Source organism: Ochotona princeps, chromosome 1, assembly GCF_030435755.1.
Source record: "Ochotona princeps isolate mOchPri1 chromosome 1, mOchPri1.hap1, whole genome shotgun sequence".
NCBI classification, from domain to species: Eukaryota; Metazoa; Chordata; class Mammalia; order Lagomorpha; family Ochotonidae; genus Ochotona; species Ochotona princeps.
This window is the reverse complement of record NC_080832.1, coordinates 165,293,381-165,316,819: the sequence shown is the minus strand read 5'-3', so window position 1 is coordinate 165,316,819 and position 23,439 is coordinate 165,293,381. Positions and strand designations below refer to the sequence as shown.

Below are 23,439 nucleotides of genomic sequence, written 5' to 3'. Positions count from 1 at the left end.
GAAGGGCAGAGACCACTGCAGGAACTGCTGCCCGGAAGGTAGTTGCTTTTTGTTTCGAAAGGAGTTCTTGCATTTAATAGTGTGCCAAAGAATTTTAACTTATTAAATAAAATATATTCTAAGTGAACCTAAAAATTACACTTTATAAACATAAAAATACTTTTTTTTTGGTGTAATACATCAACCATAGCTGCAAATAGAAATCCTGGAAACGGTATATAAAGTAGTATTTTTCAACCCAGCAACAAGAAGCACTTATGTAGTTATTTATTTCAAGAAGGGGGTCAGAAAAACTATTTAAAAACCCCAAGAAGGCTAACTCAGAACTCAGGCATACTTGGGGTCGGGCCAGTCGTTGGCTAACATAGCTTCCTGCCAGGCAGACAGCAGCCCCCTCCGCTCTCCGGGCGGGAAGTGCACACGGGCCCACACCGGGAGGGCTCAGTGCCCTGGGCAGCAGGCCGCTGTGCGCTCATCCTGGGGTGGGTGCGGGTCATCACTCCCCTTCAAGGCTGTGTTCTACAAGGAGGTGGGCGCTGAGAACATTCTTCCAGACTTCTCTGTCACCCCAAATAAAACAGACATTTTCGCTTTTTAACATACAATACCAGCCATGGAGAACCAGCCCACTGCAAGGGGTAGCCGGCACGCGGGCTCTTCCAGCGTGTAGGTGAGTTACAAAGAATGACGGCGGACAGAGGACTTTGTAGTTATTTATTTTCAAGTTACAGTACTTTAAAAACTCCTCGATAATAAATAGCTCGGACGTCTTCCAGCCTGTTTCCAGAGCAGGCGCCGGGGCAGGAGGGCCGGGGCGCCCGTCAGAACTCATCGATCTTCCTCTGCAGGTACTTCAACATGGAGTCCATGCCCTGGGCCGAGCCCCAGATCCTGCGCAGCACCTCGCACTCCCGCTCGTTGGCCTGCTCCAGCTCCACCTTCATGTTACAGCGCACCAGTGCCTTGGACTCCTCCAGCACCTGCCGAGCAGAGGCACGTGTCAGCAACAGGGGACTGTGTGTGTGCGTGAGAGCGAGCACTGGCCTGGCAGACAAGCACATACCAGTCAGAGGGGCATGTGTGTGTGTGCCCAGTGGCCTGGCCGCCAGCCTGTTGTTTCAAACACATCACAGACCTAGAACACAAGGGGCACTGGGTTCTGCACCCACAGGCTCACACCTGCGCAATGTTCAATCAACCGTGGGTAAACACTCAGGAAAGTGCTGGTGCTTGCCTGTCGTGCAGGCATGTGAGCCCTGGCTGCTCCACTTCCCATGGAGGTCCCTGCTAATGTGCCTGGGAGAACAGCAGATGGTTCAAGTCCTGGGGCCCCTGCACCCATGTGGGAGACCTGCAGGAAGCTCCTGGCTCCTGGCTTTGGACTAGCCCAGCTCAAACTACTGAGGCCATCTGAAGAGTGAAGCAGTGGACGGAAGGTCTCTTGTCTCTCCCTCCCTCCAGCTCTTTCAAATCAATTAGTGGTTGGGCTAGTTTGGACACTGAGTCAATCCACATGGAACATTTTCTCCTGCAGCTGATTAGCAGGGACCAAGCTGGAAAACTGAGCATGGCCTGGCATGTTCAACAGAACCCTCAGTCTCCTGCCGCCGCACCATTGGCAGCTACACTGCTGATGGCCGTGGGCTTCTCTGGGGCTTTGGCAGGGACTCCAGGCAGGGACTGGAGTGCCAAATGACAGCCCAGAGAGCAGATCTGGAGCCATGGCACTGACCGCAGCCTCTGTTCGTATCAGACACAGGCCGCCCTGCCAAGTGCAAACCCACAGGACTTAGGCAACCCTGTCCCACGTGAGCTGCCTGGGGGGAATGCCCGAACGCAGTAAACAGTGCTACCCGTAAGAGGAGACAGACGTACAACTGGATTGCACGAGGCAAGCTCCTTAATTCGAACCATGACTTCCTGGGTGAAGGTCCCCGGCCAAAACACCTGTGAGACCAGGCCTTTGCCGCACGCCTCCTGCGCGGTCAGCTTCCGCCCACTGAGCAGCATCTCACTGGCCTGCAAGGGAGCAGAGTGGCAGTGACGTGAACAACGGGGTCTGGGGGAGACCCACCCCGAAAACCCAAACCCCGCACAGCATGCACTCAGATGGACTCTGGTACAGCCCCGGGGGCACAGACCGCAGGAGGGCACCGCCGCTCGGCCGGATGGGAAGTAACAGCACACCAGGCATGTTTTTGTTTTAGAAAAAATCAGTGCTAAGAGGCTTCCTCATGACCTAACAAATCAGACTCAACAAGAACATCTCAACTGTAACAGGCCTTCCTGTCACCGCCATGACGTGCTGCGTCCCTCTCCTGACACCAGCCTTTTCCACACAGGAACTTGCTGCAGGTGCAACCCCATGCCGGGGGAAACCAGGCAGAGCAGGCAGGGCCAGCGGATGTGGGCCTCCGAGGCTGAGGTAGGTGCAGACCGGCACGCAGCTCTGCGACTCAGGGCGGCCCTGGTGACCTGTGCCAGCATGTGCCATGTCTGCTGCCACTGGGGGGGGGCGCTGCAGCCTGCCCGCGACAGCTTGGCTACTCAAACCACTCAGAACCCCAATGCACCCATCTGCTTAGCCCCTGTTCATGAGTCGACGCAGAAAGCTAACATCGTTCTCTGGATTCCAGCCCCTGACCTAATCATTCCAGACTAGAAACCACCCTGGGTGGGGCGGCCGTTCCCTGTTTCCTGTCTGGGGTAAAGCCTCTCCGGGGACCTCAGTGGTCACAAAGACAACGTGACCGGGCGTGTCCTAGGCTTGGTCAAAGTCACGTGCACCCTGAGAGTCTGTGCTACAAAATCCTTGAGCTGAAAGCTGTCCACCAAGCAAGGACAGGTTTAGGACTCTGGAGGGGTGCTCCGTGGACACACCTGACCCTCCCAGATGGTGGCGCTCTCCTCCCCACTTGGGGAAGATGACACAGCAGCTGCCCCCCCCACCCCATGAAGTATGAGTGTTCAGGAGCCCAGCTGAAAGCAAGAGGCCTTGGCCAAGGCTATCTGTGGCCTCCAGGTGATCCTGTCCTGGAAGCCCTGCCCCCGTGCCCAGCTGTGGCCAGCCCCATGGCACTCATCGCTCACAGCTCTCGCCCTGGTCCCGCTCTGCCTGATGGTTCTGCGTCCACGATGACAACGGACCTATCCACCAGTGAGTGGGAAATGCTTCCTCGCTTGCAGATCTGTCTGTGCCAGTCGCTGGGCGGGAGGTAACGCACCCGAGGGCCCCAGCAGGGTGTCTTGTGTGTGGCTCCTTGCTCATGCACACCCAGGGAAGGTGGCGGAAGGCACAGGTGATCAAGTTATTGCCCCTACACAGAGAATGGGACTGAGTTCCCAAGTCCTGGCTCTGGTCTTGGTGCGGCTGAGGCAGCACTGGGAGGGGCACACACGGGTGGGCATCCCACTCCAGGTTCTTCTGACCCAGCTCCCCGCTTGTGGCTGGGGAAGGCAGCAGAGGACGGTCCGAGTCCTTGGTTCCCTGCACCCGCGTGGGAGACCCAGAGAAAGCGCTGGCTTTGGACTGGCCCAGCTCCAGCCCCTGTGGTCATCTGGGAGTTAGCCAGTGCCGGGAAGAGCTATCTTTCAGTTTCCCCTTCTCTCTGTGACTTTTACATAAAAATAAAACATAGATTTTTTTTCTTAAACAAAAATGAGCAGAAGCAAAGGCCGGCCCTGGGCGGTGTGGCCCAGCAGGTCAAGCTGTGGCTCTTCTCTGGGTGCGTAGCATCAGTGCCGCCTCCCCCACCCAGCGTGCCACCATCCTGGCAGGCAGCAGGGATGGCTCCGTCCTGTGTCCCTGCCACCACGTGGAGACTGGCATGGAGCTGGCTCCTGGCTTTGGCTGCTGGGGGCATGTGGAAGATCTGTGCCACTGTCAACAGACACGCTTCCCGTGCAGTCCTCAGGAGTGGAACTGCCACGCACATCGCACTGATTCCAACACTCAGTGACCGCAGACGGACTGGGAACTATGGCGCAGTGTGAGGGTTGCCTCTTGCCTGGAAGGAGGCGTCTCACCTCGGCACTTCCCAGGACAGGCTTCCTGCTGCTGCTGTCTCCAGTCTCTGCTGTGGGTTCCCGGGGGGGCAGGACACCTCCTCCAGGGCCCTGGTCAGTCCGGGGCTTAGAGCCTCCGGGCACTGTGAACTTCAGGGTCCTTTGCTTCCTTTCCAAGCAGCATCCAGGCCAAGGGCTCCAGGCATCTGAGCCGTGTCGAGTGTCTAGTGTCTCCCACACCTCCCAGACCTGCACCCTCTGCGTGTCTACACCGACCCACGGCCCTGCAGCTCACATGGCAGCAGGGAGGACAGATGCCTGGAGCGGCCACTCCCGGGGAGCACCATGCAGGCTGCTCTGCTGCGGGAGCCGTGGGAACCGTCAGGGAACTGCCCCCCTGCAGTACTGATGTCCACCAGGGGCAGCTGCTCCTAGAGGGCATGGAGCAGGCACGCTGCCTCTCTCCAGGCACTCCATCTCCTTGAGGCAGCAGATGTGGGTAAACAGATCATCACCCTGATTCACTTTAAACACTCAGAATGCCTGGCTGCTGTGGCCCCCTTGAAAGTGAAATAGTGCGGGGGGGACCTCTCTCCTGCAACGCCGCCTTTCAAATAAACAAGCCAGCCCCTCAGCCTGCACAGCTCTGCTCCCTCGCCTTGTCCCCAAAGGGCAGCTTGTAGATGAAGATGTGCTTTGGGGGAACCCCTGCTGTCTGGGCTCCGGTCTGGGTCTGTGCTAAGTGGGTGCTGGCACTCATCACTTTGAGTGGGGGTGTCCTGGGGGTGCAGGGTGACACAGGGAAGGTGTGGAGACCCTATTTACAGCACAACCGCCAACGTGGCGGCTCCCAGAACGACCCTGCTGTTGGCACAGGTACTCACGGATGCGCCGCCCATGATCTTGGGGAACATGACGGTGGAGCAGCCGTCGGGGCTCTGCCCGAAGGTGGTGTAGGGGGTCTGGAACCAGGCCTTCTCGTTGGCCCATACCACGTCGCAGAGGGGCAGGATGGAGGCGCCCAGCCCAATGGCCGGGCCATTCACTGCTACAATGATTGGCTTCTTGAACTGAATGAATGTGTTCACAAAGTTCCTAAACAGAAAAACACAAAGAAAGTAACAATCAATGGGGGATCACTCCAAACTGGGAGCACTTGAGCAAGTGGAGGAAACCTGTGCTTTTTAGTTACATTATTACATACAATCCATATTACAGTATTCTGCACTATTGTAATGTCATCTATCATGGAAAAAGTCACCCTGTTGGGCTGTCTTGTGGCCTTTGTGCAGGCCTTCCATCAGACTCTGGGAACTGTGGATTTATTACTGCGCCCTGGATGGGGCTGGGCACTGTTAGGGGAACCCCAGTTGGACGGGGCTTTGCATCTGTAGGTGACTGGGGCTCTCTCACCCTCGTATCCTGCCCTTCTTTGTTCCCTGGAAGGCAAGGAGAGCCTAACACGCAGCAGGGTGCACCGCCACGTAGTGCCACAGCATGCTGAGCCACACAGCTGTGCGCAAGTATGTCCCACTCCACACAGTGGGCACATTCAACTGGGCCAGCACTATGCTGGCGCCAATGGAGGACCAGGCTGGAAAAGCAGGCTGGCTTTTAGTTTGGGGGTGGGAGGCAGGAGGTGTCGGGCCATCCTGGGGGTAGGCATCTTCTTTCCAATACTGGAAACAAGCTTTGTGTTCGGAGGTTGTTTCTGGTTGAGAACGGATACGGTAGCGAAGATAAATGCCCAGCCAGTTCCAGCTTTTCCCTTTCTCGATCCTCAACCTGACCCCATATCAAGCAGCAGAAATAAGCAGCCAGACGCTCACCGCGGCTCTTCAGTGGAAGAGCTTGAGCGCTTCCTTCCACCCACACGATGGACCGGGCAGGTGTACAGGTGAACAGGTGGCGGGGAGCAGAGGCAAACGGCTCTGGCTGCCACCTCCTCCTCCCCCCAAGGTCTGCAGCACCCTCACACTGGGCAAGAATGAAGGCACTGGAAAGAGTGAGTTGTTGAAGGACCCTCAGGCACTGTCTGATGACCACATGGAGTCCGGCTGGCCTTCCTAGCAGGCTCTTCAAGCGGGGGCACGAAGCGGCTTCAGTTCTGGGGCAAAGGCCCGGCTGTGAAGATTTCCCAGGCTCACGCTGCTGATACTCTTCGAAGGCTACCCCCTAAACTGGCCCCAGGACCAGAGAAGTCTCATGCCACCCAGGGCCGGGGTGGGGAGACCCAGTGGAGCTACACTTCCACCTGCTCATGAGAAACAGACACTGCCCCAGTGCTGATACCTGGAAACCAGGGACCGTGTGTCCAGTTAAAGGAAAAGGGTGGCCCAGATGGGAGAAGGCCTCAAGCTGGTGAAGCCACGCCTTCCCTACCCTGTGTAACCCTGTCCGCCTACCATCAGCATTAACCCCTTCCATAGGACGGAGCTCGCTTCACCCAGGACTAAGGGGAAGGTGGTGCGGAACCACTCCCCTCCCAACCTTCCAGACGGTGCACCTGGGAGGGGTCATTCCACCAAGACGGGGTGCTCTGTAACCCCAACACCTCTCCATCGTTTCCTTCTCTGGCCCACTCTTCCTGAACACTACCCACGTGAGAAACCTGCAAGAGGCTCCTGGCTTGGGATCTGCTCTGCTCTGGCTGTTGTGGCCACTTGGGGAGTGAACAAGAGATGGAAGACCTTTCTCTAAGTCTGCCTTTCCAATAAAAATAAACAAATCTTTTAAAAAAAGTGTTTAGGGAAGAAAGAGGACATTCTGACTTTGGAAGCAGTCCACGCAGGAGATTCCTGAACAGCCCCTGCTGTAAACAGCACTCTGATCTTAGCACGATCGCTGAGGATTCCGGCTGGGCACAAAGACTCACCAGGAGCACTGGAGGTCATGGGAAGCCAGGACGCCGGGTGAGGGGTACCACCTCCACGAGGGTCTATTAGGCCATGCCCACGTGCCAAGAAGCGGTCATCACAGGGAGGACCCCTTCTCTGAAGGACACAACCTGCTCATGGCCTTGTCTGAGGACGGAAGGAGCGTAAGGATTCAGGAGGCTCTGGCACTGGGCAGCAGGTGCCCAGTGACCAGCAGGAGGAGGGCTAATCTGTCCATGAACGCCGGGACTCACTGTGGCCTGCCCTCCACGAGACGCACTGTGCACGTTAATGGCAATCCTGCTCTCACAGGGACCTGGCTGTACGGAGCCAGCGGGAGGCCATTCTCTCTCCCTGGTCTCGGTTGTGTCTGAATGTCCAACTCCTTTGCTCGGAAGAGATCTGTTAGCATCCTTAGGAGGTTCCCCAAAGTTCTCCTAAGGCTAAGTCACGTGCTGCTGGCAAACACCAGGACAGACACGAGCTCAGATGATCTGCTAAAACAGAACGCTCAGTAGATCCTCAGTCTGCAGCCAGCGAGAACCTTGCTGTGCCTTTCTTTAAAGATTTATTTACTTTTATCATAAAATAAGATATGCAGAGAGGAGGAGTAACAGAGATGAAGATCTTCTGTGTGTTGATTCACTCCCCTAGTGACTGCAATGGCCAGAACTGCACCAACCGGAAGCCAGGAGCCTCTTCTGGGTCTCCCACACAGGTACAGGGTCCCAAGGCTTTGGGCTGTCCTCAACTGCTTTCCCAGGCCACAGGCAAGGAGCGCTTCCCAAGCCACAAGCAAGTTGCTGGTTGGGAAGCGGGGTCACTGGGATTAGAACCAGTGCCCATATGGGATCCTGGTGCGTGCAGGGCGAGGATTTGAGCTGCTAGGCTATTGCGCCAGGCCCATCCCCATCAGTTTTCTTAAAAGATAAGATTGTGTAACCTCATGGGGGTCAGCATCCCATAAAAGTGGAAGCTATGTTGGGACAGAAACCTTCTCCAACATGGCCCCTTGGTTCCATGTTGGTCTCCCTGCCATGTCCCTGTTTGGGCTACTCTGAAATCACAATAGAGAAGGGCTAGTGTCATGGCCTTACAGGCTAATCTTCTATCTTCAAGCACTGACCTCCCATGTGGGTGCTGCTTTGTGTCCCAGCTGTTCCACTTCCCATCCAGCTCCCTGCTTGTGGCTTGGGAAAACAGAGGAGGTTGGCCCAAAGCCTTGGGACCCTGCACCCATGCGGGAGACCTTGAAGGAACTCCTGGCTCCTGGCTTCAGATCAGCTCAGCTCTGGCCATTGCAGCTATTTAGGGAGAAAACCAGCAGATGGAAGAGCTCTGCTTATCTGTCCTTCTCTTTGTACTACCTATCCAATCAAAAACAAACCTTCAGAATAATAAAAATGAAACCCAGTGGAGAATTCAGAATGGTTCAGGACCTCAGGGCTGTTACTGGGGTAGTCATTCCAGCTCTTCCTCTTGTACCAAACAGTTATTACAGGGGGCTTGCTTCTGCATCCCATTAAACCCAGAACCTAAGAGAACGAGGATACAGAGTTTCCCCAACAAGTCTGGATTTCCAAATAAGAGGTAAACTATGTAGAATATATTCTGACACCAGGAAAGGGTGCTCTCTCAAGAGAGAAAAATGTTGCATGACATGAACATGGAAAAGCACACCAGCTAAGGGCACTTCTGGGAATGGCAGGGTTCTGTAGATCATGGATTCCAGGATTGGGCTGACAGCCAAACGTGAGGCTGGAGGGTCCTGACACAGACCCGCTTTACTGGACAGCAGAGCAACAGAGGCCTTCCACAGAACCCAGGGCTGCTGCCTGGCAGGCGACAGGCACGGCGTGAAGACCCTCACACTAAACTGAGCGTGAGCCACAGCGGCCCCCACTGCGGGGTGCTGAAGACCCTGGTGGACGGCGGACTTCAGACCCTAAGACTACACTGCCAAAGGCTTCTCAGTGAAGACTATGGAGGAAATCCATGGCCTCACCCATCTGGGAAGAGCAGCTTTAGTACAAATGGTTTCTTGCCTATTTAAAGAAAAATGACCTGCAGACCATCACAGCCGACTCAACAGGCGGCTTACGGCTGCACATTTCTTACTATCTCCTTGCCTCTTGGGGTCCGCAGACCTTGGGCACAGTGAAAAAGGCTGGTCACAGTCTTAAGAAAATCCTACCTGAGCTTTGCACAGCTTCACCTACCGCCTACGGCCCTTGTTGGCACGAGGAGGGCTGCCAGGCTGTTCTACAATGCGGTCCATTTGAGAGGCCGTGTGCAGGGCCTTCCCTCTGACGTCCGCTTTGAGCCAGAGACACCAGAGCAGACAGTCCATGGTTAATTCAGGGCAGCTGCAAAAGGCACTGACGGAGGGCAGCAATGCCATCCTCCCAGTCCCGCAGCAAGGGAGCCAGCAGGAGCCCAGCACACCTGCCTCAGGGCACGACGGGGCATCCCAGGCCAGAGGGCAGCACACCTGCCTCAGGGCACCACGGGGCATCCCAGGCCAGAGGGCAGCACACCTGCCTCAGGGCACCACGGGGCATCCCAGGCCCGCACATGTTGAGGACTAAACGCTTCCCTGAGTCCTCACGGCTGCACGCGGATGACAAGTGTGTCTACTGAGCACCAACCCCAGATCTCAAACATCTCCTTCAAAGGCAACAGGGCCGGGAGAGTTTGCTTTTCCTCCGTCCAAGGCTGAGGCGCTCTACGGCAGACACGCCTTAGGGACTTCCTCTTGATTCTGGAGGCGGCTAGCAGCAGGAGCAGCTCCTTACTGTGTCCCTCTAGGTTATACTAGAAGATCCTGGTTTCTCACAGGGATTTGGCTTAGGAATGCGTCTGCTGCTCTGGGTAACACAGCCTACACTCCAGCAAGTCCTCGGGTCTGGGCACTCCAACCTAGCTGTGGACGGCTGCCGGCATGCGCGGGGATGGATGGCAGCTGCCATCTGCAGTCTAACAGCAGCATGCTCACTGAGAAAGATGAAAAAATTTGGGCCCAGCGCGGTAGCCTAGTGGTTAGAGTCCTCGTCTTGCACACGCTGGGATCCCATATGGGCGCCATTTCTTCTCCTGGAGGCCCTGTTTCCCATCCAGCTCCCTGCTTGTGGCCTGGGAAAGCAGTGGAGGACAGCCCAAAGCCTTGGGACTCTGCACTTGTGTGGGGAATCCGGAAGAGGCTCCTGGCTCCTGGCTTTGGATTGGCTCAACTCCAGCCATTGTGGCCACTTGGGATTCCACTTGGGGAAGATGGAAGATCCTCCTCTCTGTATTTCTGACTTTCCAAAAAGAATAAAATAAACCTTAGAAAAAGATGAAAACAACCTCTACCACTTGCCAGATGGAGCCCAGCCACAGTATCTGAGCCACACAGTAAGATACGTAATCCTCACTTTCCTACAAGGCACCCACTCACAATGTTTTTATTTCCCCGTAATTTTGCTCATACTGATTGACAGAACCGCCTGATGCAGAATTCGGTAGTTTCTCAGAGGAGCTATGGCACCGTGCGGCCATGCCAGAGGCTCATGGAAATCCTGCAGCCTGTGCGATGGATACGTTAGTTAACTCCAGACGGGACTTCCCGCCCCAGGGGAGCCAGATCTCTGTGCCCGCTGAGCAGCGAGTATGTAAGACATGTCGGACTGCTCCCCTCAGCCCATCTCTGAAAGGGGATGTTCGGGATGACAGAGGTAGCTGGGGGAGAGCTGGCCGTCAGACTTCCCCTGCCCCGTGCAATCCAACCCCTTTTCCTAGATTGCATTTCCCCTTCCCGGGGACCTGGGGCCGTCCCATGGAACCGCTCCTCCTCAGCTCCCCGGGGAGGGGTCCCTGCAGAACACAGGGTGCCGAGACACGGCCTCTGGGACGTCTCTCCCCATCCTTCCCATTCCTGGCCTGCCCCATTCCTCAGCAAGCTGTGTGTTCCTTACTCACCCACCCCCTTTTTTAAAGATTTATTTTTATTGGAAAGACAGATTTATAGAGAGAAAGATCTTCAATCTGCTGGTTCACTCCTGCGAATGACTGCAAGAGCTGGAGCTGAGCTGATCCGAAGCCAGGAGTCAGGAGATTCTTCTGGGCCTCCCGTGTGGGTGCAGAGTCCCAAGGCTTTGGGCCGTCCTCGACTGCTTTCCCAGGCCACAAGAAGGGAGCTGGATGGGAAGCAGGGCCGCCAAGACACAAACTGGCGCCCATATGGGATCCCGGCATGTGCAAGGTTAGGGTTTAGCCACTAGGCCTCTGCGCTGGGCCCCGTTCCTTATCTTTTAAACAGACCTCATCACTGTGCGCCCCTGACTTGTAACTGTCCTTCGAATGCTTCTCCAGGCAAAGGGCAAACCTGGACGAGTTCAGACCCCACCTCGCCTACCACAAGATGACTCCACAGGGAGACAGAAAAAGCAAATGAGGATGTGGGGACATGGCACAGCTGTCTGCCCCCCAGAGTCCATTCTGAGACAAACAAAAACTGGCCTTAAAATAGATGCTGAAAAAACAGAACTTGGAGTGTGACAGGCTGGTGACGTTAAACAGAGAAACCCACAGGACCAAGACCGTCGTGTCTCACAGAAACTTTAGCCACAACGCATGGGACTTGGCTCAGGAGCTGTCAGTCAAGCCACAATGCTTCGAGGGTCAGGAAGGGAGCCAGAACCGGGACCAGGCTGGGGGCCAGGACAAGGCCGGGGGGTCAGGACGCAGACCTGGACAGGCGTCAGGCCAGGGACCAGGACGAGGGGTCATGTCCTGACCAGCACTGACCTCAGGACGGACTTGCCTTCAAGGCCTGGATCTGCCTCAGGAGGACATGTCCTCTGCTCTCTGCTTTCACTGGGCATCAGGCAGGTGTGCTTTAAAAACATAAGACAGGGGCCCGGCAGGGTAGCCTAGTGGCTGAAGTCCTCGCCTTGCACATGCCAGGATCCTGTATGCTTGCTGGTTCTAATCCCGGCTCTGCTCCACTTCCCAGCTCCCTGCCTGTGGCTGGGAAAGCAGTGGAGGACAGCCCAAGGACTTGGGACCCATGTGAGAGACCCAAAAGAAGCTCCTGGCTTTCTTTGACTGACTCAGCTCCGGCCATGGCGGCTGCTTGGGGAGTGAACAAGCAGATGGAAGATCTTCCTCTCCGTCTCTCCTTCTCTCTGTAAATCTGACCTTCCATTAAGAATAAATAAATCTTAAAAAACAAACCAAAACTTAACACAGAATGTCCACAGGGCATCACATTTCGCTCCCTCTGTTGGGCATGGCAGAGATGAGAAGGCCTTTGCCACAGTTGTTTTGTGAAGACTCAGAGAGGAACCGAGACGCCCTCTGGGCCGAACACTGACTCATGTAAGTCTACGGGGAAGCAGCTGGGCTTGCAGACCTGGGCTCTGACTGCCAGCTCACGTCTTGCTCAGAGTTCTTGTTTGTTCTGAACGCCTGCGACAGGAAGCAGTGGGCAGAGAAGAGGCTGGAGGGTCGGTTTCCCTTCCTCCGTTTCTGCCAAGTGCTCCGGCTCAGGTTCCCGTGTTCTTCCAAGTCCTCATGCTATCCACTGACTCCTGCTGTCCCGACAGCCTCCGGCACAGAGAGGACGCCACGGCAGCCACTTCCGTGAAGCGCTTCTCAACCGGAAGCTTCACTTCCTCCCACCCCGCCCCTGGGAAATCTGTCCCACAAAGGCCGTTTGCCTTCAATGTTTAAGAAACTCGACAACAAAACAAAATAAAAAATATACCCAGGTAGAGCTTTGGCACATAAGCCCCAAAACCGGTTCCCTTAAAGCAGATGCAGGCGGGATTCCCTGGAGAGCGGCAGCCCTGCCTTCTGCAGCGAGCAAGGAGGGCGGCAGGCACAGACGGCCTCAAGCAGGCAGCAATGGAAACCAACGAGTCACTGCACGCTCAGGCGAGGTCTCCGCCCCAACCCTCCTCCCGCATCACCAACCCAACTCCTCCAACCCCAGCCACTGCGGAGGGAGCCAGTGCTGGAGGGGGAGGGGAAAGGCGGCCCCAGCGTGAGGCACCCCAAGAGTTACACGTGAAGCTCAGGACAGTGGAACCAAGCTTCAAAGGTCCTCACTACAGGGTGTAAGGTCAGCAGGTGCACATGGGCACCCTGGGAGGCGGAGGTACTCTGGGTCTCCTAGGGAACCAGCGGGGCACTGTGACTTGTCCTCGGCACACAGGATGGCTAAGGGTGATGAAGGGGCTGCCCGGGGACTACTGACAGGTCTTCCACGAGAGGGACAGGGTGGTAACAGCTCCTTACTTCAGGCTTAAAATTATTTAGGAGACTACAGGTCACATTTGATAAGATATTATCTTAACATTCTCAACTCTCTGAAAAATACAAGCACCTAAAGCCTGGCAGTGCTCACAAAGAACAAATATCCCTGGTCCAAGTGCAGTCACCATTTGATCTTGAAGGTGATCACATGCGCTCCACAAGCCTTCTCTGGCGGGCTGTCTGGGAGACGCCCTGCTCCATCCCCGGCCGACCCAACCACCCAGGCCCAACGTGATGTCCAGGACATCAGGGGACTGGACTCAGCTGGAAAGAGCCCAGGGACCCCAGAGGAACTCCAGGCACGGCCTCCAGGCACCTGAGGGCTCGGAGAAGACTCAGCCCACTGCCCTGTGGTACTGCAAGCCTGCAGGCCCACAATGTCCCTCTTCTGTCAGTAAAAGGTAGAGACCACGGGGTCCCAGGGGTCACCAGGGATGTCTTCTGGCAGACGCTGGGGAACACCACTCTTTCTGGTTTCCCACGCTAAACCAGACTGACCTCTGAACGGTCAGGTGCTGCCATCCCCCTGGAGAGCATGCCAGCTGGGGGATCTGCTCAGGGCAGGGGAGCCGTCCTGGGAGAGTTCCTGCACTGCAGAGATGGCAGCAAAAACAAGGGAGGAAACGGAGGGTCTCAAAGTCACAGGTCCGTGGAAAAGCACGAGTTGCCGAGCAACAACAGGGTAACACCACTATTTAGAGGAAGGAAAAACAGATCTATATGGTGTATCTAAGAGATACATATCACGTCAAGTCATTACACAGCGCGGCTCAGGTATTGTGGGGCCAGCGGCACAGTGGGGCCAGTGGCTTGGTGGCCAAAGCCCCCGCCTGCAACACCAGCATCCCACAGTGGTGCCTGTTTGGGTCCCGGCCGCTCTACTTCCAACCCAGCTCCTAGCTAGTGGCCTGGGAGAGCGGCAGAGGACGGCCCAAATCCTGGGGCCCTGCCACCCGCACGGAAGACTTGAAGATCTTGGCTCCAGCCTGGCCTGGCCCTGGCTGCTGCGGCCATCTGGGGAGTGAACAAGTAGCCGGAAGGTCTTTTTCCTGCCCCCCTCCATGACTCTTTCAGATAAATAAATATTAAAAAAATATTAACAGCGTGCCATATATTTGAAAATTCACTAAGGATACAGCTGTTATGTGTTTTCATCATACGAAAAATAAGTGTAAGCAATGCACTTGTTAACTACCTTGATGTGCAAACAGGGCGAATTTGAAACACTCATGGAAAACAGTGTGTTATCTTTAAATTCCATTTCCCCACAAACTTTTCAAGTCCCTTCACACAACTATTTCAGGACACTGAGTTGTATAACATATATCTATGCAATTTTTATTTGGCAATTAAAAAGATACTATTTAAGAAATGTAAAAAAATGCTTCCAAGGAATGGAGACAACATGCAGCCGGACATGGATACCTCGGGACAGACGAGGAGAGGCGGCCTTGCCCTTTCCTGCAGATGGCCAGCCGGGTGCAGCTGGGCACGTGGGCAATCAAGAGTGAGCACTGCTGTGCTATCACGGAGCCAGCTTGTGGGACAGCCTCCACAGTGCAGCGTCCACCAGGCCTAAGCTAAGGGTGAGTGATCTGTTGCAGAATGCACCCTTACTGAAGCTCCGAGGAGGGAACTCACTCCCCCACCAATACTGGAAACCCTGCAGACTCCCGCCTAGGGTCCTAGACTTTCGGAACGTGCCCTGAGCAGTGCGGGCAAAGCCAGCCAGCTTGGGCATGGCTGATGTGTCCGTGGCTCGTTATGTCAGGCACACAGTATGGAGAGCTACCTAACTCATGACTAGGGCCTCTTGGGAAGAGGAGGCACGTTTCATTCATTTCAGTTCTCCTGGGGGATTGGTGCACCAAACCGCCCCCAGCCCAGCTTACCTGATGGCTTCCGCCATCTTAGTGCTTTCTCGTTTTCGGTCATCTGTCAGGCGTCGGATAAAATAAATGAAGTCGAGGCCACAGCAGAAGACGCTGCCCACGGCGCTGAGCAGCACCAGCTTGCTGTCGTCGGCAGCGGCCGTGCCCAGGGCACTCTGGACCTCCTTCATCACCTGCAGGGCACCAGATGTTAAAGTGGCAGACGCCTGCAGGGCACACGATCCTAAGGACACCTGCCATGGGCGGACGGGCTCTCAGAGCCACACAGTCCTCTCCTGGACCTCCTCCACCACCTGCAGGGCGCACGATCCTAAGGACACCTGTCATGGGTCCCCTCCCCGTCCTGTGCTGTGATTTTCAGAGTGAGGCTGCAGGAGAGGTGGGATACAATTCGCCACAAGTGAACAACCACCCTGTCCGGTCTCATCTCCCCAGATGTCTTCCACCTGCTGCGGCTCCCAGCAGCTACTCCTTTATCTGTCACACCCACTGGTCTCTGCACTTTGGACAGCAGGTGGCTCTGTGACTGGGGAAGAAATCTAAGCGGTGTGGGGTCTAAGTACATTCGGGAGAAGCAGCAGCATGGGAAGCTAATGTTAGAAGGGCACAGGATCATTTAAAGTGACCTCTACAAGCACATAAATAGAACCGATAAAGGGACCCTGACTGGCCCCGTGGGGCTCCTTGTGTCCCCTGGCTATGACAGGCTATGTCCCCTGGAGAAGCCTCGGCTACTGCTCACAAGGAGAAGATTACTGGAACTGCCTCCAGTGCCAGTTCACTCTCAGCTGGCTCCTGCCCAGCCTTCGCGGGCCCTGTCCCTCTCCTGCGAGCTGACCAGCCAGCTACCATCTTGCTAGGAACATGTTCCACCACAACGCTGAAGCACACATTAAGACATGGCAGGCTGAGCAAGCAGCCTGGAGCCTCTGCACGCACGCCTGCCCTTGCCCAGGTGCCTCCAGCTCCCAGTGCTGCAGAGCACAGCGCGATGCCCAGCGGAAGCAGAGGCTGTGCTAGGTGCACACGCGCTTGGAGGGGCAAAGTCACCCCCTGCCCCTCCTGGCGGGCACAGTGAGGGTTTAGGAGTGACAAGGAGCGCCCCACATGGTCAGCTGAGTGGGCCTGGGCCCCCCCGACGGGGGGGGGGAGGCGTGCCTCACCTCTGGGTTGAGTGAGTTGTTCTCAGAGGATTTCGTGGAGAGCAGGATGTGGGTGAAGCCGTCCTGCTTTCTGACGACGATGTCTCTGTACCGGTAGGCGCTCTCCGTCTGCCGCACGCTGAAACGCAGCCGCTTGTCGAAAGGCTGATCTCTCCTCTCATCCAGAAATTTCCTTTTCCCAGCGGTCACTCCTGTCACGGATGTCTGTATGTTGGCCGTCCCATTGGCTGTCAACACATCCATGAATGGAGAGGGACCTGCCAGGAGTCAGGAACCACAGCACTGATGACATCCTCCCGCTGCCCCTGGGCGGGGGCTCCATCCTGCACCTCACATCCCACACAGAGGGACTGAGCAGGCTGGCCCTGGGACGTCGTCTGTCAGAGGAGACGTCGTCTGTCAGAGGAGACGTGTTGCTCTCCCTCAGCGACTCAGGAGCGCACCGGCTGCAAACACTAACAATGGAACGGGCGTTTGCTGGAAAGTGGCTATGCAGTTCCAGACTGCGGAGGCATGGGGTTCAGGTTGCAAGGAGAGCAACCGCAAAGAGGTGCAAAGGGCACAGATGCCCAGCCGGGGCTGAGGCTGCTGTGGCCACCGGCCAGGTGAGAGGGGCCACGCGGCTCTGCCACGGTCCCCGGGGACCACTAGAGGTCCTCCGTGAAGAACGCTGCCTTGCTGCCTCTGAGGATTTGTGCCCGGTCCCACTCCCTTGTCACAGCTGAAGACAGCTCTGCCCCTGTGCCTAACAGCACCATGGGGCTGGCTTTCCCATCAGCCTCGAGATACATTTTCAAAGCCACTGTGACAAAGTCAGGGGTTTCGCTCCATGTGTAGTGGTACCAAGAGTCGTTGGAGCCAGAAGCCAAGGATGAAGGCAGATGGTGGACCTCCTCTCCATGTGAATGGGCTAAAGGCCATGTGCCTTGGCAATACAACAGGAATGAAGAGAGCAAGATGCTGGAATGCCGGAGGCTGGCACAAGGGAAGGGCATGAGAAAGCATGGGTCGCCAGGAGGGACCTGTTAGGGAAGTCGGGGGTGCTCCCGGGCAAGACACCATGACTCTCCCGTGACAGAAACAACTCTGTCCACTGTCACCTCCAGAGGTTTCCCAGGGAATTCCATTTGTGGAATGTTCAAGAGACATCTGTAAGACACGGAGAACCTGAGACTGTCACTGGAGTGCTGGCTGCTCCACCTGTGCTCCAGCTGCCTGCTGATGTGCCTGGGAGAGCAGCAGACGGCCAGGTGGCTGGGACCCCGCCACCGTGTGGAAGACCTGCATGCAGATTCGGGCTCTTGGCTCTGCCCTGGCCTAGCTACGGGTACTGCCATCATCCCGGAAGTGAACCAACAGATCTGAGAGCGATTTCTCTCTTTATATATAACTGTATCTCTCAAACAAATCAGTAAACTTGAAAAAACAACTGCAGAAAAGCAATTTTTAAAAATAAAAAAGGAATTCAGAGAGCCTTAAAAAGACCCAGGTGATGCTGGCCCAGGACCCACGCACCGGCCTGCTTTTTTTTTAAGATTAATTTATTTTTATTGGAAAGGCAGATCAGATTCCCAGAGAGGTTAGATAAACCTTCCATCCACTAATTCATTCCCCAAATGGCTATGGCTGCAATGGCCAGAACTGAGCTGATCTGAAGCCAGGAGCCAGGAACCTCTACCAGGTCTCCCACATGAATATAGGGTCCCAAGATCAGGTACCTCCTTCAGGTCTCCCATGTGGGTACAGAGTCCCAAGGCTTTGGGCCGTCCTCTACTGCTTTCCCAGGCCACAAGCAAGGAGCTGGAGGGGAGGTGGGGCAGCCGGGACATGAACTGGTGCCCATATGGGATCTCGGCATTCCCAGGTGGGGATTTAGCCACTGAACCATCGTGTCGGGCCCACTCCTGCCCTTCTTGCTTAGAATACTCTTGTGTTCGCAGGTGAACAGTTAATGTGGCAGACAAGCCCTCCCGGATGACCCCTTCTGAGGCTGGCTCTTCCCCACTGCCTTCTCGCATGACCCTGGCTGGGACTCAGGCCTCGTCACATGCGTGGGGCATCCCATCTAATGTGGGATGTAAACACCCACCTCTCTTACTGATGGTGTTTATTACCTGTGCTGAGCTCTGAGCCGGCACCCTCCCCGTCTGTCTCCCTGGTACTCGGCAAATATTCAATGCCCAGGTGAATGCAGTGGGCACTTGCTGGCCCTTCTGTGCAGAGCACCATGCCCAGAGAAGAGCCGTCAACAGACATCACATTCCGAGCCCCTTACCGCCCTGAGTCAATCCAGGGACAGTGAGCGTGAACAGACTTCTCACACTCCGAGCCCCTTACCTCCCTGAGTCAATCCAGGCACAGTGAGATCTTCGCTCCTACAAAATCAATTGCTAATGGCTCAACAAGAGGTGAGCGCCAGACACACATGGAAAACAGAAAACTTGAGACGGCTTTCACAGTCAACAACTTGTATGAAAACAGGGCAACAAAACCGCCTCCCCACAATCCAGGCCTTTGCAGTACTGATTAGTGTCACATTCGACCAGGACAGTAACCTGTGTTCATGTCTAACAACTGGCTTGGGCTCAACAGCAAAGAAAATATGCTGAAACAAGCAGGGTTACTGCAGTGATCACAACTGCTGCCGAAAGGCACGAAGGGTTGCCACGATGACTCGTGCTGTCTGCTTCTCACGGCCATGGACGACTGGGAATTGAACACAGCGCTGGAACCAACTGCTTTCATCCCTGCAGGATGGTTGGTGGCCCGAAGGAAGGTCCACAAAGAAACTGGACCTCACAGCCACTGTCCTGCTTCGGGGCAGCATCCACACACTGCAGGTGCAGGGAGGGGACCCCCTCATGTCACCTGGCAGGCATGGGATCAGGAAGCAGCTGTGTGGGGACGGGGTCCCTGGGATGCTCTGCTGAATCTTGATCTGAGTGTGTGTGCAGGCAGAGACGCCACTGGACTGGGCAGTCCAGGGGTCTGTAAACTGGGCCATCCCTGGAGTCACACATCCAGGGAGGTGTGACCGGCTCGATGGGCATGCTTGCTCACCTGCGTGGGACATGTAGTCATGACCCTGCAGCAGACCCCTGTGGGCAGAGGAACTAACGTGGCTTTGGAATAAAGATGCCTCGGACTGCATTAGCAGAGCCTCACACTCAGCTCCAGCGAGGTGAGTCTTGGCTCAGTGGTCAGGAGTGTCTGGGTTTGACTCTCAGCTCTGCTCTCGCGTCCAGCTTCTTGCTAAGGAACCCTATGGAAGACGGCAGCCGACGGCTCCAAGTTCTTGGGTCTGTGCTATCCACATGTGAGAACCGAGTTCCTGGCTCCTGGATCCCAGCACTGGAACGGCTGTCACAGGCATTAGAGGCTGAGGCAACTCGCAATCGGTTCCTCTGCCCTACATATATATGCATAGATGCTTCATCCTGCAGGGATCAGACCGCGAAGCAATGAACAGTTACCACAGAAAACCCAACACTTCTCTTAAGCACCACAAATCCAGCACTTGAAAAGATAAAGGCCACAGCATTAGGCAACCTACCAAAAGTTACTAGACAGACAAAGGAGAAGGAAAAACAAGACTGTCAGCCAGTGCAGGCTCCTTAACAAATCAGTTAACAAAGCTACAACAGAGGGATTAACAGGAAAGACTATTTTCTGTTATACACAACCGCAATGTGATTAAAGATTTACATGAGAACATGAGCGTAATGGGGAAATGTGGATTACAAAGCAAACCTCACTGAGTACACCGGATGGGTGAGACACCACAAAAGCAAAGATCCTGGGAGGGCGCCTGGCTCAGGAGCCCAGACACCTGCCTGCTCCCTGGGAGTGTTTGCCTGCAAGTCACAGCTCCCGACTCCAGCCTCCTGCTAACGCAGGCCCTGGGAGGCAGCAGGTGGTGGCTCTAGTACCTGGGTCCCTGGCTTTGGCCAGGCTGGCCAAGCATTTGGGAAGCATTTGGCCAAGCATTTGGGAAGGAGGAAAATGAAAACTTCAACTTTACGGATCAATAAACAGCAGTTTAAACATTAAAAAAAGATCAAAGAGAATCTGAAGACACAGCAATAAGACAATTTCAGAATGCAGTGGGGAGAAGAGTCAGGAACCTATGAGGGCTGTGGGGCTGACTTCTCATCCAGCTCCCTGGATTAGAAGCAGTGGAGGCTGGCCTACGTCCTTGGGCCCCTGTACCTACGTGGGAGACTTGGAAGAAACTCCTGACTTCTGGCTTCAGACTGGCTCAGCTCTGGCCATTGTGACCATCTGTGGGAGTGAACCAGTGGATGGAAGGTCTCTTTCTGTGTGTCCTCCCCCCAGAGTACTGCCAACACCACCAGGAGCCCTCCAGAAGGCCTGCCACAGCACCAGCACCTGGAGGAAAGCTGCTGCCATGCCATGTCCCACCAGGGAAAGCACGCACTGCTATGTCTCTGTTAGGGCTGGCACTGGCTTAGCGTGCTGTTAGCGGCACGGGGCTCCACTACTGGAAGAGGTCCAAAATGAGTTTTAAGCGTCCTGGCTGTTTACGGACATTAGCTCCTTCACCTTAAACAACGAGGCAAGTGCCTGCAGAATCAACAGGCCTGCTTCACAGCAAGACACCTCAGACACTGCTCCTCACACCTGCAGCACCTAACTCCGCGTGCCTGCACGGGTGCTCTGCTCACATCAGCTGCAAACAGAATCTTATGGGCAAACGTTTCACATGAATGTGGCAGTACGCTGGGCTTTAAACATCGGTACCCTCTTTCCATGCTATGTTAAGTCAATCCTTCGCAAATGACCATGTCTGTCTCTGCTCCAGAGAGGTTAGAGAACTTGTGGGGGCGTGGGGGGAGACGGACAGACACACACTGCCACCGGTTTCACTGGCTGAGTCTCTGGAATCTCCAGACCTAGCTGCCCTGAGACTTCCTGGCCACCAAGGTGGTGACCTATATATACAGGTTTTGGAGCACTTTGCATTTGGCCTCCTCAGGTGAGGAATGTGCCACCAGCGAAGGCACTGAGACCACTCCAAAGCTGGAGAGCTCTCAGGCATTTAGGGCCGCACTGGATATTAGCACACAGTAGGTGCTATGTTTGACTTCAGTATAACTGAATTGACTTCAGTATAACTGAGTTCACTGTGACTGCACATGTTCACCCACTGCTGCACCTGCCTCAACAGGCAAGAGCTAGGAATGCAGTGGATGTACCACAAGGCCCCGGAGGTTTCTAGAAGCTTAATGGAGAGAGGAGGGCATAACACAGGCGCTCTGAGGCACAGACGTGGTTGCTGTGCACCCGGTGACTTTGCTCCACGTGGGTTCCGCCCTCCTGCTGTCACCCACCACCAATGCACACAGTCACTCCTGAACCTTCATCTAGCAGCAACTCCACCTTTAGTGTCTCCAGCTCACTTCCAAGTTAACCAAGTCCAGTGTTACAAGGAGCAGCACATACCACCCTCTGCGGGAGACCCAGAGTGACCACACACACCAGTGTAACCCCTCCCCAGTCCTTCCAGCCAGGCTGCTGGTCACACCAAGCAGAAGATATCCTACCCACTACGCTGCAGGGAAATCAGTGTACTGCGGTCCTGGGACTATGCCGCCAGTTGCTGTCCCAAGGCTCCAGCCCTCTAGGGCCTTCCTAGGACCCTGAGAGGGGTGGTGCTCAGGACGACTCCCACTGCCAGCTTGGGATTTGAGATGCTGAGACCAAATGGGAGCCCATCCTGCTGGCACTGGGCTTGCAGGTGCGTATCCGTGCACCGTCTTAGGAGAAAGCTGGTAAAACAGGCACTCAGAAACCGAGCCTCTTCCCTAACCAACTCAAATGTTATAAAGATGAGCAGCATGAGTCAGGAAGAGCCTGTCCCTTTTCTGTCCCATAAACACATCTGCCCCTGGTTGTCCCCAAGCTGATGACCCCCGGGGCTGCAACCACACGTTCCGGTCAGCAGGCACGGCCACTCTCAGGTGGGGACAGGGCTCTGCCCTAGGGGTGGCAGGTGCAGCACCCAGGGTAAGACCAGAGTCACCGCCACACATCAAGGCCGAGCAGCCTCCCTCCTGATCCAGCTGCTACCGCAAGCACCGTCCATGCTGGGTGCAGACTAGGGGCTCTTCTCCTTTAGACTGTCTTGTGTCATCCTCAAGATTACCAAATAGCATTGATCTAAAATCTAACAGGACAAACAGTCAAGGTAGTAGCGTGAGTGAGGCTGGGGAAGGTGGAGGCAGGCGCTGTGGTATCCCAGCGCCTCTGCTACACACAAACCTCCAGCCCCAGCCCGCCCTCTGGGGCCTGCCAGGCTGGGGAGGTGATGACCTTCCTGACTAGGTGGGTGGGCAGTGCCAGCTCAGGTCAGTCAGGCCCACCTGGCTGTGCAAAAGCGCCATGCCTCAGCTGGCTGTCATGTCAGTACACAATATGGATGCGTGGAAAGGAAATCATTACAGGAAGGCTCCGGAAGGCTGTTCTTGAGTAACACCGGTCGACACAGGAGCAGGACGTGACTAACAGCCGTGTGTGAGTGTAGGCAGTGAGAACAGCTAGAGGGGTACTGGATCACCCCCGGAACAGGGAGGAGGCCAGGCACACCCTGAACTCAGGAGTCTGGGACGAGGTTCACCGGGACATGAAAAACCCCAACTTCCCAGTGATGCCACAGGCATCATGGCGTGGTGGTGCAACTCGCTGCTCCTGACTGTCTCTGGTGGTGCCAGTGTGAATACATCCCCGGGGGGGGGGGGGGGTGAGGGTCTAAACGTATAACCACAGCTGGACACATGGCTCCTGACAGGCTAAACAACCATGTCACCCACACACGCAGCCACCAGCTGGACTTCACTTGTTATTGTAACATCAGGGTGAGTTAGCCTGGGCCATGAAACCATCTGGTCTGGCCTTGCCAAGACAACTGCAGGTGGAACTGGAAATCCAATCAGCTCACACAGCGGGCTAATTTTTCAGCTGACAATCTGGTATGGCCAGAGAACGCTATTTGATACTTTAGATATGCAAATGGCCATGGACAGGAGTCAGGCTTCCTGCTTCTGTCTGAGTGGAAATCATTCTGCTGTGTGATGCTTCTAGCAGCCTCACCCACCTCTCCGCCAGGCACATGCTGAGTGAGTGACACCCAAAGGGTGTGCAGGTGCACCCCTGCCATCTCCGCAGGGAACAAGGGGGTGTTCTCTA

General features: G+C 55.5%; 1 protein-coding gene across 6 annotated transcripts in view; it reads right to left on the bottom strand.

Moving 5' to 3' along the window:
* Positions 1-700: 700 nt before the first annotated feature.
* CDYL (chromodomain Y like) overlaps positions 701-23,439 on the bottom strand; it is a 159,663-nt gene continuing 136,924 nt past the window's right edge. For 5 of the 6 annotated variants that reach the window (XM_058668416.1, XM_058668421.1, XM_058668424.1 and 2 more), the window contains 5 exons: positions 16,234-16,490; positions 15,071-15,243; positions 4,890-5,100; positions 1,876-2,019; positions 701-980 (listed from right to left, as the gene is read on the bottom strand). In XM_058668416.1, coding sequence (XP_058524399.1) covers positions 822-980; positions 1,876-2,019; positions 4,890-5,100; positions 15,071-15,243; positions 16,234-16,490 — 944 coding nt within the window. In that variant the 3' untranslated portion in view covers positions 701-821. The remainder of the gene's footprint in view (positions 981-1,875; positions 2,020-4,889; positions 5,101-15,070; positions 15,244-16,233; positions 16,491-23,439) is intronic. The other variant, XM_058668418.1, reaches the window with a different exon arrangement.